Raw genomic sequence first — 13,294 nt, forward strand, 5'->3', positions numbered from 1 at the left:
TTCAGAGATTCGAGGTTATCTCTGGTGATTTCTACAAATACTAACAGGAGACTAATAAGAACAAAAATGGTGATGCTTAGCAGACTGATTTGCAGTGGCAAAGTCAGCATGTTTCAGAAAAAGTCGCCTCAAAAAAATGCATTAGTTCAATTAATGAGACAAACTGTAATTCATTAAACAAAAGACATTTCAGAAAAGACAGAAGAAGTGCAAGCCCTGTATGCTATGGCAAAAGGGCACTTTGTCTGTCTTGTTCATGGCTGCACACCAGCCGGTGATAGGGCCAGGGCGGCACAGAACCAGCGTTTGATTAAAATCTGATTGATCTTCAGGCATTCCTGTCCCCTTCTATTACAGGTATTGAGGCCATCTATCTCAAAACGTCTCCAAAAATGATCTAGAACTCAAAAGAATTCTGGACCAAGCCGCAGGCGCGGGTGCACTGCGGTGTTCTTCCCTGACAAGCAGAGGGGCACGGACCTCTTCTTAGATCTTCAGCCTTCCTTTAGGAAGCACCACTGAAAAGGGCCCAGCCACAAATGAGGTGCACCATGTCCTCTGTTCTTGATAAAGATTCTGAAGCATCACTGTTCAAATGATAGTAGGAAGACACAGATATATACTTTGTTTTGTTTCTGTTTAAGGAAGTGTACAGAATCTCATTTTGTAGAGCACTGAATGATGGGAGCAGTACCCACAAAGTCTTGGGCAGAATTTAGAATCTTTCCACTTCTTTTTCTTAGCATTCTTATAAAAAGTTATATACGTAATCCCCTCTGAAGCATATTCCTTGCTACTATTAGCCATACTTTTTTTAGAGATAGAGATTAATATATATATTTCTAACTCTCTCAAAAGGAGGCAAACAAGGAAATGCCCATCAAATGGGATTGTTTCTTACCAGCGTACAGTTCTCACTGGTGCAAACGCAATGTTTTCTTACATTTATTAAGTACCTATTCTGTGGCTCTGAGGACATCATAAATTAGTGGTAATTACTGGTGAAAAAAAAGCGGGGCTGTGGGACTGGGCTGCCAGGGCAGGGGTGGGTAATATCTTAGACTAGAGTGAACAGGGACAGTACCCCTTGTGTGGTGTGGGGTTTGGAATGTGGATAAACACATACACCTGTCCTGGGCTTCCGTCTGCCCTGTCTTCATGGTGTGATTATTCTTTAGAACAAGCAATAAATAGGAAGAATCACATCCATGGAGTGGTGTCTAGCTTCCCAGGAAGCACAGGATAGTGCAAGGGTTTCTACAACTGACACAAACATTTAATAGGCTGTAATGTTTTCCTACCTGGGAAACTTACACTGGATTTATTTCTAATCTAAGTTACTTCATTTAAAATATCCAAAATACATACTGCTTCCAAAAAGACAGCTTGGCCCAAAGATTTTTAGATCTGTGTTTCTTCCCTCTGACCACAAGCTGATATCATGCCTGGGATTCTTCCTTATACTATGGGGTTAAAGAGCAACCATCCTGGCATTTATTGACATGTTACCTTTTTCTGCATAATTCTCAGCTCGTCACTCAAGTTGTTATTCACCTTCATTAGCTGTTGTATCTTGGCCTCAGAAGCCACTAGAGCGTTTTTGACCTCCATAAATTCCTGCACAGTGACTGGTCCATCTGATAAATCTGAATCTAGGCTCTAAAAATAAATTGGGGAAAATGTTCACAATCTGAGACGATGATAACATTCAAAACTAACTGCTAAAGAATTTCAAATTCTGACCACGCCAGCTGGATCGCAAAGTTAATCAAACCAAATCAAGGCTTCTAAACGTAATGCAAAAATAAAACATAAAGGTAGGGCTACTGAAGTATTTGAAAAATTTTTAAGTCAGTATTTTCTAATAGATCAGACAGTGGGGCTACAAATCTATTCTGACAATGACTATGCACATCTGTCTTGTCTGCCTTTCTCTTGCTCATTCATTTTTCTTTTTTCATTCATTATTTCATTAATTCACTCATTCCAACTTTTCTGATGCTTTTTTACTAAGCATCAGGCAGTGTTCTAGGGGCTTGGGATACATAAGAAAAGAAAATAGACAAAGATTCCTGCTTCCATGGTGTTTACATCCCAACAGAGTGAGAGAAGGAAAAAATAAAAATAAATAACTATATAGTACAGTGAAAGGTGATAAGTGCTATGGAAAATAAATAGAATGGATCAGAGTGAGGGGCTGGGGAGCTGAAGTTGGGGTGAAGGTGGGTGCATTTTAACCTGACAGGTGGGTAGGTGGGACATGAGCAACAGCCTGCAGGAGGGGAGGTCATTAGTCAGATGGCTGTCTGGAGGAAGGGTGTTACAGCCAGCGGCAGGGCTCAGCTGGAGGGAATGGGTGTGCAAGGCGGAGAGGAGGAGGAGGCCGGCCAGTCTAGGGACCCCGTCGTGTAGGGTCCTGTCATGACCCGGCTTTCACTCGAGTGAACCCAGCGCTTCTGTGGAGACCGGGCAGAGATGTTTCAGATGCAAGAGGTGACTCCTGCCATCCCCTCCACATTCCCTGCATCTGCCAGTGGCACCACTGATTCTCACAGCTGTGTAAGCTGGAAAACTCTGGACACAACTCCAGTAAGTCTACCTTCCCACTTCAAACATCCAACTTATTGCCAAGCCCTGCCTTTTTTATCTTCCTCCTGTTCATCCATTCTCAAATGTTTGCTGGGCTCCTCTGTGGGCCAGGTCTGGGAGACTCAGCAGTGGGTGGACCAGCCAGGCCCCCGCTGCCCTGTCCTCGGGCTCACACTTTGCTACAGTAACTGTTCTTCCATCCAGACCCTCCCAGCCGAGGCCCTGAGGTGAACCTGTGTCACCTCTTGTTTGGACCTCGTCAGCACCTCCTACTTGGGGTCCCTTCCTCCACTCCCTGGTCCACCGGAACAGTCCTCCCAAAACAGAGGACCCAACATGGCTGACATCGCCCTCCTGCCCTGCCTAAAAGCTGCCTGGGCTCTGCACTGTTGGCCAAGGTCCAGGCTCTTTGGTCTGGTGTCATGCTCCTGCATATGGTGTGACCCCTGCCCTCTGCTGCAGCTCTGACTCCCACTCCTTTCAGGCTGACTCTACACGTGACCAGATTTCCCCCCCGACGCCGCTGTCTCACTTCTTCTCTGTCTAGCCCACCCTCCCCAGCCTCTCCACACGCCCACATCCCAGGCATTCTTCAAGACACACATTAAAGCCTCCCCTGATACTCCTCCTCAGTGACAAATTGTGTCTCCGTTGACCACCCCACCCCCCGCTTGTGTCCGTGTTTATGACCCTTGTACTGCAGTCCTCTCTCCTCCTGGGTGGTGACGGCCTCGTAGAGGAAAGGGACTAGGCCTCACTCAGGAGAATATTATCCAGGGAAGTCTGGATAACTATCCAACAAAAGTAAACATTTGTTGAAAGAATAAAACCCACCAGTCCTTCCTCACAGGTTTTATAAAGTCAAAACTGCAGAAGGGCTGTGAGTCAACAACTGACTCAGGGACCACAGACCCCCTATTTTAAAACTATTTACCTCATTGACCTTTGCTTGGCCCAAGCTAGCAGAAAACCCGACTCTACTTCCAGAGCACTTTTCACAAGCCTAGCCCTCAAGTGATTTACAAAGCAGGCAAATTTTCAGGGGGAAAGATCTGAAAAGAAAACACAGTCTCTTTCTGTGTGCAGTGTGCCACCTCACCTTCTGCCTGTGCGCCTTGCTCACAGTGGCTTCCAGATCCGTGTCTTCATCTGACGCCACACTGTCATAGTCCGGCTGGTCATTGTCCTGACTCTCACCACTGTGCTGGTTATTGATTGTTTTCAGTATGAGCTCCACATTGTCTATCAATAGAAGCAAAAAACTTTACTTCAGGCTTGCAAAAACTTTTTTTCCTAAAAAACTAGCCACTTAAAAGACTGGAAGAAAATGACAGAAATAGCAAGGTTATATTCACACCAAAAAGCAACAGAGCAAGTTATCAACTGGACAGAGAGTCTACTAAAAACTGCAGAGACAGATGTAAGCATCCCTCTGAGCGACCTGCCAAATGTGGGCAAATTAATTAGACGGTTTAGGAAAAAGCTGCTCAGATAAGGGGACAGGTTCCCAAATTTGTAATCATTCAAGGAAACAGGGTGTAGCTCGAAATCATGAAAATAAAGCTGTAACTAATGTAAGATTAACTGCAATTCAGTTATAACTGTACCTTGTTTACAAGGTAATGTCAAGTCAAAACAGAAAGGAAATTGTTAAAGTGGAGCCTAGAAACTAGGTGATCAAAGAGTAGGCACATCGGCCTTTCATTAGCTGAATGCCAGTGAGAGAGAGAGAAAGAGGAGAATGACCCATTGGACACACACGTGCACACCAGGAAGGTATGGTCTATCGGGAAGCAGGGATGACTCCATGGGCTCCAACACATTTTGAATGAAAGATTTCACAAATTATCCAAGTCTCTCCACTTTCTTTCAGGCAACTCAAGCAAACCTCTAATTTCCAATATTGTTTCTGGATATTTTGATGGATAATATCTTGGTGATAAATTATGTTTACTTAAAAGGAATTTTAATTTTTTAAATTAATATTTAAAATATACATGCCGGGGCTTCCCTGGTGGCACAGTGGTTAAGAAACCGCCTGCCAATGCAGGGGACACGGGTTTGAGCCCTGGTCCAGGAAGATCCCCCAAGCCTCGGAGCAACTAAGCCCGTGCACCACGACTACTGAGCCTGTGCTCTAGATCCCGTGAGCCACAACTACTGAAGCCCACGTGCCACAACTACTGAGCCCGCGCGCCTAGAGCCCGTGCTCCACAACAAGAGAAGCCACCGCAATGAGAAGACGCGCACTGCAACGAAGAGCGGCCCCCGCTTGCTGCAACCAGAGAAAGACTGTGCGCAGCAACGAAGACCCAGCACAGCCAAAAATAAATAAATAAAATAAATAAATTTTAAAAAATATATACATATACATGCCATCAGATTATAGAAGTGATAAAGATTCAATATAGAAAAATTGAAACTAATGATAGAGTAATCATTCATAGCTATTGATACGTGTTGTTCTATTTCCTTCCAGTCTTTTTCCTAAGCATATACACATATATACAGTCAATTTCATTATTTGTAGCAGTTACAGTCTATAAAGTTGCTGTGAAGACAAATTAGCAAATATCAAACCATTGTTCTGACTGGAAACACAGGGTTAGGTTCCTGCAAACCTCTGATCACATTTTTGTCAACTGATAAATATATAACCTTGTTTTACATGCGATTCTGTTTAAAGACATCGTTAATATATGTTGTTGATCCATTAACACTGAACTCATGGTTAACAGCACTATAACTCACGCCTGAACGAAGCTAGTCTAACACATGTATTTTCTCCACACGGCACAACACGACCTTCTTGCGTTTAGGAATCCTACACAGCTCTTCAGCACTCTACTTGGGGACCACTTCAAATAGTGAAATCACCAACAAAAAGCATAAAAATGTGAAAACTGTGGCACTAAATAAATCTCAAAAAGGACACCTGTTTCGAGTACAAGAGTTGAAATAAGGCAGAGCATGGCCTTGTTCAATCTCAGCTGGGAACGTGCATTTTGGGTGACTCAAATTTTTCAGCATGTTGCATACATCCACAAATTACCATCAATGTGCTGTCAGTATGATTTTGAGGTAACAAATTTTAATGAATAGGTGAATTGGCAAATATGAGATCCGTGAGTAACGGGGATTAATGGTATGTTTATATTTACATGTGATATATTCACTTGTACATATGTATATATATAAATGTTTTCCTTACAAAATTTGGATTACACTAAAGCTTTAAAAAAAATTAATTTATTACTTTATGTCATTACATAGTCTCTGAAAAAAAGTGTGCACTATTCAAATATGTAAGTAATAATTGCTCTATTATTGCTTGTTTCTAATGTTTCCAGTGCTATATATAACATACATGTAACATCTCTATTTCCTCTCAATTAACACCTAGAAATGGAACCACCAAATCAAAGAATTTGTACATTTTGAGACTTTAAAGGACCCTTATCACTGCACCTTCACCAAAATTTAATAACGTTTCTTAGAACTTGTTTATGTCTGGTTGAATAAGTAAAATCAAGAAGACCAAATCGCTGTCAGTTAACGATTACTATCTCTGGGAAAGGCGATGGTGACTGAAAACTGGATCTTTATGGTATGTATTTTTCCTGTTTACATGTTTTGCAATTTAAAAATGTATTATTTCTACAATTAGAAAAAAAACAACAAAAATACAGCATCAGGGCTGGGGAGGAAGTATGTTCCCAAGCATGGAGACAGGACCCTGAGCTACTGAACAAGACTCAAAGGGCACCTCGGAAATAGGTGCTTGGTGCTCTCTTCACAATTTTAAACCACAATAATTCTTGCTGTAGACATCTAAAGTTTATAGCGACAAATTCTAATTATGGAGAACTCGGTCTTGTAGGTAAACCACAGCAGTTGAGCTGGAATTTCAATCAAGAGGGTTTAGTTTCTCATGTCCTTTAACAAGATCTAAGTCAGACTTTTGAGTTAATTTCAGAATGCAATTTTTTAGGGAAGACAGGTCCCAAGAGGTAAAAAATCATATATAAGATAAATCTGAATCACAGTTAATAACGCTGAAATATTTATAATTCACCAGGACTCAAAGAGAGAAACTTGTCGTCACAACATAGTACCAATAAAACTTACAGGGCTTTAACTAAGCTGTGGTGTCAATGATTGCTTTAATTATTTTTATAACTTTAACACTTGTGTGAAGTTTTAAGGCCAAAGAAGCAAACATTTAGAGGTCTGAAACAGTTACCTTTTGAACTAGAGAGAGGACTGCCTTGCTGTCTCCTCTTGGCATCACTGAGAATGTCGATAACCAGAGTGGCAAACTCATGGGCGTTAAACCGAGCTAGTTTCTGTCTGCCCTGAGGGTGAGAAAATAATTTGAAATATTCCCAGATGTAAAAATACACACATATTCACATAAAACTAGTCAGACTACTGTTAGACTTTGGCAAAGACCTTCCAGCATGCTCAAAGTATCATCAATCACAGCCATAACTGAATCAAATTTAACATTTTCCTTGTGAACAGTTTAAAACCATTTACATAATAGAACAATATAACATTTAAGTTCTCACAATGCATATCTATTTTTGTGAACCGAAACAAAATGGTTCTCTTAATGCTTTCTTTCTAATATCAATTCAGTTTTGAAGTAGGCCTACTAATCAAAAATTAATTTGAAGGGACAAATTTTAAAATTTCAACATAAAGTTATAGTCTAGAGGCTGGGACTCTATCATTATATATAACCAATAATCAATAAAAATGAAAAGAGCTTCATAATTTACTCAGCTTCACTGCTCTTGATGGATGGTTAGGCTTTTTTCAGTGCTCTGTTATTACATACAGTGCTTCGATGAAAATGTGCATAAAGCTTTGTATTTTTATTTTATTAGAACATATTCCCAAATGAGGAATTCCTGTGTGGAAGGATGCAATTAATTTTGAGGCCTCTGAAAGCGGTTAACAGATTGCTTTTCTGAGGTCTGCAGCAATTTAAACTCTTATCTGTAGCATGAGAAAGCCCATCTTGCCACATCCTTACCAGTCTGGAGTATCCTTTATTATGTATTGATACTTTATTAATTTGATTGATAAAACTTTCATTAATGCCTTCAGGTTGCTTTCTTTGATTACTAATGAGATTAAGCATTTCTTCACATTTGAAAGCCATTTATTCTTTCTTTTTTTTTTTTGCCCTTGCACTTGTGGGATCTTAGTTCCCCAACCAGGGATTGAACCCGTGCCATCAGCAGTGAACTTACTACTAGTGAGTTTTTGGACTCGGCCACTTGCCTGGTTCCGTGTCGATGAGTACTCGGGATTGACCGGAAGGAAGGGGACGACGGTTGTCTCGGTCACCAGGGTGCTGTGATTTTGCGTGGCAAGCCAGACTAGCCAGAGGAAAGAGCCAGAGATAGAATCTCATCACCACGGGCGCCACTGCTCCTCTAAGAGCCGCGGCTCTCGCGTTACTAGGTAGACTAGGGGCAGCACACTCTGAAGCCAGCATACACAAGAGTCAATGTTGACACACGTGTTATCAGGACAGTAGAAATTGGGCAAGTAAAAACACTGAGGCTGGCAGCTTGTTGCTGCCTACTGATAACAGAAGCTTAGCAGATAAAGCCACATGTTAAGTCACCTGCATCAGTCTCTCGCCTGTCAACTTCATCGTACACATCCATGGCAAGTTCTTCAAACAAATGATTACTTAGCTGAAAGTAAAAAAATATCAGGAACACAAGGGACAAGGATTAACACTAGCAGAATGAGTGGGGACTGCGACTTATTCACCCTTCTACCTCCAACGTCTTATCCAAAGCCAGTGCTTACTTAGTAAATGCCCACCATTATTAAACAGACAGTAACATTTCCAAAATAGTACAGATCCTCTAGAAACACCTGCCACCCACAGCAGCCTCCCTCCTGATATGCAGATAGGGCTGTGCCGTAAGGGAAGCAAGAGGCATCTAAAGCGCGTATCTCAAAGGCAGGGTCCAGTTCTCCGCTCTTCGTGTGACATCACCTTTTTAAAGTCTCTTCTGCTCTTTTGAGAATGTTTGCCAGTACCCGCTCTGCCCCCAGTATAGGGAATCTGAAACCCTTGGTAGGATAAAGAAGCCAAAACACACCATTTCGAGAGGATAAAACGTGCCACTGAAGGAAAATACCACCCAGACCTCGGTTAAGTCTCTCTGCTGTCTTCCTCAGTAGGGGTCCCCCAAACCCCCAAAAAACTACCTGAGCATCCCCTACCAAGGACAGCCCGTCTAATCAGTACACTGTGCAGTGTCCCAACAAAACAGTCCCCACAGACTGGGGTGCCCTCCCGGCAACAACCGGCTCTTCCTCAACCCAGAGGAGGCTAAGCCCCTAGCAGGCTGGCTCCAGCTCTTTCTGCACTTTTTGCCTCATGAAACCCTGCCGCTCGGTGGCTGTTACTTCTGAGTTGACTGCTTCCCCACTCTGTGAGGGAAGATGCTGACTTTGTTCCATTCTCTCCTGTTCCCTACATCCCCACACAATACCTGGCACCAAGATCGGACCCAGTAAATATCCATTCACACACTGACCAGAAGGTACTTCATGCAGAATTTAAAGCTGGCTGCACACACCTCATTCAACTCGTTAAAATGGGTACAATACATTGTTAGGTGACAAAAGCAGGATATAAACTTCTATAATTACGCCTCAGTTAAAAAAAAAAAAAAGGTAGGCATCTGAAACAAGAATTAGAAAAAATATACCAAAATATGGAGCGTGAACCCATTAAGAATATAGTAAACGAGGATGATTCCCCTTCTCTATTTTCCAAATTTTATCTAGTGTGGTTACACTACATTTATATTTAAAAATAAACTCTGAGAGCCTTTTGCTGGATAAGGTGATGAAGGACTGGGAAACTGAACTTGTACCATAAACACCCAATCTGTTTCCTCTAAGGGGCTACAAGCTAATGTCATTATTACTAACAATAACTACAGTAGCAACACTGTTGCGGGCTTACATCCCAGGCACCTTGCTAATACCATCATCATTGTAAATACAACACCTCTCTGAAGACAGGAACTACTATTATACCACTTTACAGAGAAGGATACCAAGGCACAGAAGTAGCTTACCTAAAGTCACAAAGCCAAGAAGTGATGGACCTGGGATGCAAGTTTCTCTTAAAATGTTAATATTTACTAATTCAAGGAATACATTAGTGGTCTTATATTTCTCCTAGCTTTTCACTAGGGAGGGGGGAAGGAAAGAGGGAGGGAGGGAGAGAGGGAGATATTGTAGGATAAACACTGAATTGGCACTGATAGGAGGCGGAGACCACAGGGTGGGGGCAGCTCACACTCACTGGGCAGCTCTGACTTGCTGCCTCTGCTGGATCACGACCTCCCTTTCTAGGAGAGGACACCGAGGTACAACAGAGAGGTGAGGGAGCTCGTCAGAGCCGAGATCCACACCTGACCAGTCTGACCCAGAGCCCAAGTTCTTGAGAGCTATACTCAACTTTGTCCCAGATGTTTATCTAGCGCCTGCCACACGCTAGAGATATTACAGACATAACCCCAGCTTTCAGCCTAGCAAACGTAGAATAGGATAGTCAACGGGAGCTTGGATTTTATCCATGTTTGAATTATTTACAATAAAAATTGGCTTACATACTGTTAAGTAATTAAAAGGAAATCACAGAATATTCAATGCTGACTCCAAAGCTTATCATCCTAATCATCTTACTATATGACCTCCTTAATTTAAGAAAGTCAATAAAAACACATACACACAAAACTGCAGATAGAGAACACAGAGACACCAAATTGCATAAAATACATTTATTTCATATTACAGTTAAATGCTAGTAATGAGAAATTCATTTTATGTAATATTTAGTACTTAATATTATATTAAATTCTAGTAAAGAGTCTTCTATGAAAAGGGGAATGAAGAGTAAGACATAAATTAGGGGAGTTGCAAGTTCAGAGTTAGGCTTTGGGAAAACTCCTACCTACACTGTGAAGGGGGTCAGATTTCAGCTACTCGAATGATGAAAGGGAGGGTAGCTGGGAAAGCACAGCAGGCAAAAGAGGATTCCTGACAGAGGACTTGAAGGTGGCCTCCGACGGTGCTAACCCTTAAAGAAATATTTAAACGCACGCACCTACCCACACCCACACCCACACAGTGGGAACCAGATGGGAAGCAGGGCAAGAACTGAAGGGTGAGAGTGGGATGACTCCCATAAAGGCTACGAAAAGAAGTTAAGAACCTTGGTTCTGATCTTGAGAGCAATGAGAACAGCTGAGGCGGGTAATCTGGTGGTTAGAATGGCTGGGGAAGCACCGGGCGAGGCTTCATTTGTGGGGACTAAACAGAGAGAAATTGTTCCCAGAGGAGTAGATTTCTCGGGGTCCTGACTAAGGCTGAAATGGCCAGGCTGAAGAGGAACACAGATACTAAAGTGAGCTTGTGACCTGCAGAACCGGGCAAACTCTGAGCACACAGCTGAGGCAGAACCAGCAGCTAAAAGCCTACATTTACAAAACTGATGAATGGCGTGGGACACGCATGACAGTTAGGGGTGGCTGGATCCCAAATAGCAGCGAGTCAATCTGCAGTACTCACCATTCCAGCTTCAGCTCTTATCATTCTCCAGCATCCTATGAGGCTACAGGAAGTAATCCCAAGAAGGGTGTCCCACTTATTCATGTACATTGAGAGAAACTAGGGAACTCTTACGGGGAGAAACAACTTCCTAATGTCAAAGGCACAGTCTTCGCTTTTAAAATGACAGAGAAAAATGCCATTATTTGAAGCCAAGCCAATAAACTGGATATACTAAACTTACTAGTACTTTCATTCTTCCTTGCTACATACTCGATGGTGCTTCTGATTTAACATCTGAGAGCACGAAACAAAGTCATTTGATGTACTAGGTAATGGGCTAAGAACAGGTATTAGCGGGACACATGGTTTTCCATACTGGAGTTCACTAGGAAAGAGAGATACTCACAGACTGAAGTTTCTTCTTAGCAGCTTTTGCCAATTCAGACAAATCCAGGCTGCTAAGAAAGTGTACAAAACTAATAAGCAAATAAATAAAACCATTTTCATGAGCTCTGTAGAAGATTAAGATAGCCAAGGGATTAAGATATTAATTACAGTTCATGGACAAGGTCAGAGGCCAAAATTCTACAGCCCAATCGTCAGTGAGGAAACTGAACAGAACTTAGTGAAAGTATCTCCTAGAAATACCATAATCATGCAAAGTGGTAAACAGAAAAATAATCACCTACTAACCAAAAGGCAAAATTATTGCCAGGTTAGTCCCCAGGCCCTTTATGTGAGAAGTCATAATTTTTAAAGTATTAAAAAAAGCATGCAGAGGAAAATACAAAAAGGGCAGAATGTTAAAAAACAGAATGGCAAGATTACATATGGAATAGCAATTAACCATTTCATAAACTCTTGACAGTATTTATGCAAAGTTTATTGGCTAAATAAGGGTTTAAAGTTCATTTCTGCAGCCATGAACTCATCTGACCTTATAGACCAGGGGCAACAGATTATAACCCACTTTTTGTTCGGCCTATGAGCTAAGCATAGTTTTTACATTTTTAAGTGGATGGAAAAAAAACCCCAACAAATGATACTTCATAATATGTGAAAATTATATGAAATTCGAATTTTAGTATCCAGAAATAAAATTTTATTGGAACAGACATGCCCTTCATTTACATACTGTCCATGGATGCTTTCATTTACAACTGGTAGAGTTGAGTAGTTGTGGCAAAGGCTGTATGGCCCAAAAAGCCTAAAATATTTACTATCTAGCCCTTAACAACAACAAAATTTGCTGATCCCTGTCATAGACAAAGGCTACACTCTCTTATAACACAGAAATATTCTGTGATATATCCAGAGACACAATATACTGTCACAACTAGCTAAAACTGTGACAGTATCTCTAACTCCAATTTTATTAGCAAATTTCTTACTTGTGCTTTTTCAAACTTAAGTTTTATATGGTGGTTTACTTACAGCCATCTTATTTCCAAATTGCATAGCCATAAAAGAGAAAAATGTATGGGCTTTGTTAAACACAAAATATAATACACTTAAACACTATAAAACCAAGGAAATACTAGTGACAGATAATATTGATTGTTATTTCAATGGCCTTACCTGTCTGCCATTTGAGGTATTATAAAGTGCTGTCCATTTTTGTGATCTGAAACAGAAACCAAGTCAAAGTTTTGTTCATATAAATATTGATAAGATCTGTAAAGGAATACCATCATTATTTTCTCAATTTATGTTTTGCAATTAGTATCTTCCCATAATTACGAACTATGTGGGAGAAACAGAAGTTGCCAGATTGACTACAACTTCCCAAAATCTGGCCAGTAGCAAGGATCATTTCCTCATTTTCTTCTGGTACAAAGGGCCCAACGTCATTAAGCAGAAAGCCTATGCTCACCCTAATCCTTACGCTGTTTGTCCCCAGTATAACCAATGATCTTCAGCCATGGAAAGGACATTTAGGGAGCTGAGGCAGCTTGGAGCAGGCTTCCATCTGCTCTCCCATGTGGGATGGTGGGGCTTCCTTGAGCTTCAGTGGCTTACCTTCAAATTAATCAATTAGCATAAAACAGGGCTGGCCCAGGTGGTCTGGGCAGGTCCAGGCACGGGCTCTGTCTCCTACAATGCT

General features: G+C 41.5%; 1 protein-coding gene across 12 annotated transcripts in view; it reads right to left on the reverse strand.

Annotated features, from left to right (window-relative positions):
- GIT2 (GIT ArfGAP 2) overlaps positions 1 to 13,294 on the reverse strand; it is a 49,393-nt gene that overhangs the window by 17,397 nt on the left and 18,702 nt on the right. For 4 of the 12 annotated variants that reach the window (XM_082354465.1, XM_082354474.1, XM_082354470.1 and 1 more), the window contains exons 8-14: positions 12,769 to 12,814; positions 11,597 to 11,666; positions 8,231 to 8,303; positions 7,882 to 7,979; positions 6,833 to 6,944; positions 3,689 to 3,831; positions 1,510 to 1,659 (exon numbers count right to left, since the gene is read on the reverse strand). In XM_082354465.1, coding sequence (XP_082210591.1) covers positions 1,510 to 1,659; positions 3,689 to 3,831; positions 6,833 to 6,944; positions 7,882 to 7,979; positions 8,231 to 8,303; positions 11,597 to 11,666; positions 12,769 to 12,814 — 692 coding nt within the window. The remainder of the gene's footprint in view (positions 1 to 1,509; positions 1,660 to 3,688; positions 3,832 to 6,832; positions 6,945 to 7,881; positions 7,980 to 8,230; positions 8,304 to 11,596; positions 11,667 to 12,768; positions 12,815 to 13,294) is intronic. The other 8 variants (XM_082354471.1, XM_082354467.1, XM_082354466.1 and 5 more) reach the window with 6 other exon arrangements.

Source organism: Balaenoptera borealis (genome assembly GCF_965194805.1).
Source record: "Balaenoptera borealis genome assembly, chromosome: 14".
In the NCBI taxonomy this organism is placed as follows: Eukaryota; Metazoa; Chordata; class Mammalia; order Artiodactyla; family Balaenopteridae; genus Balaenoptera; species Balaenoptera borealis.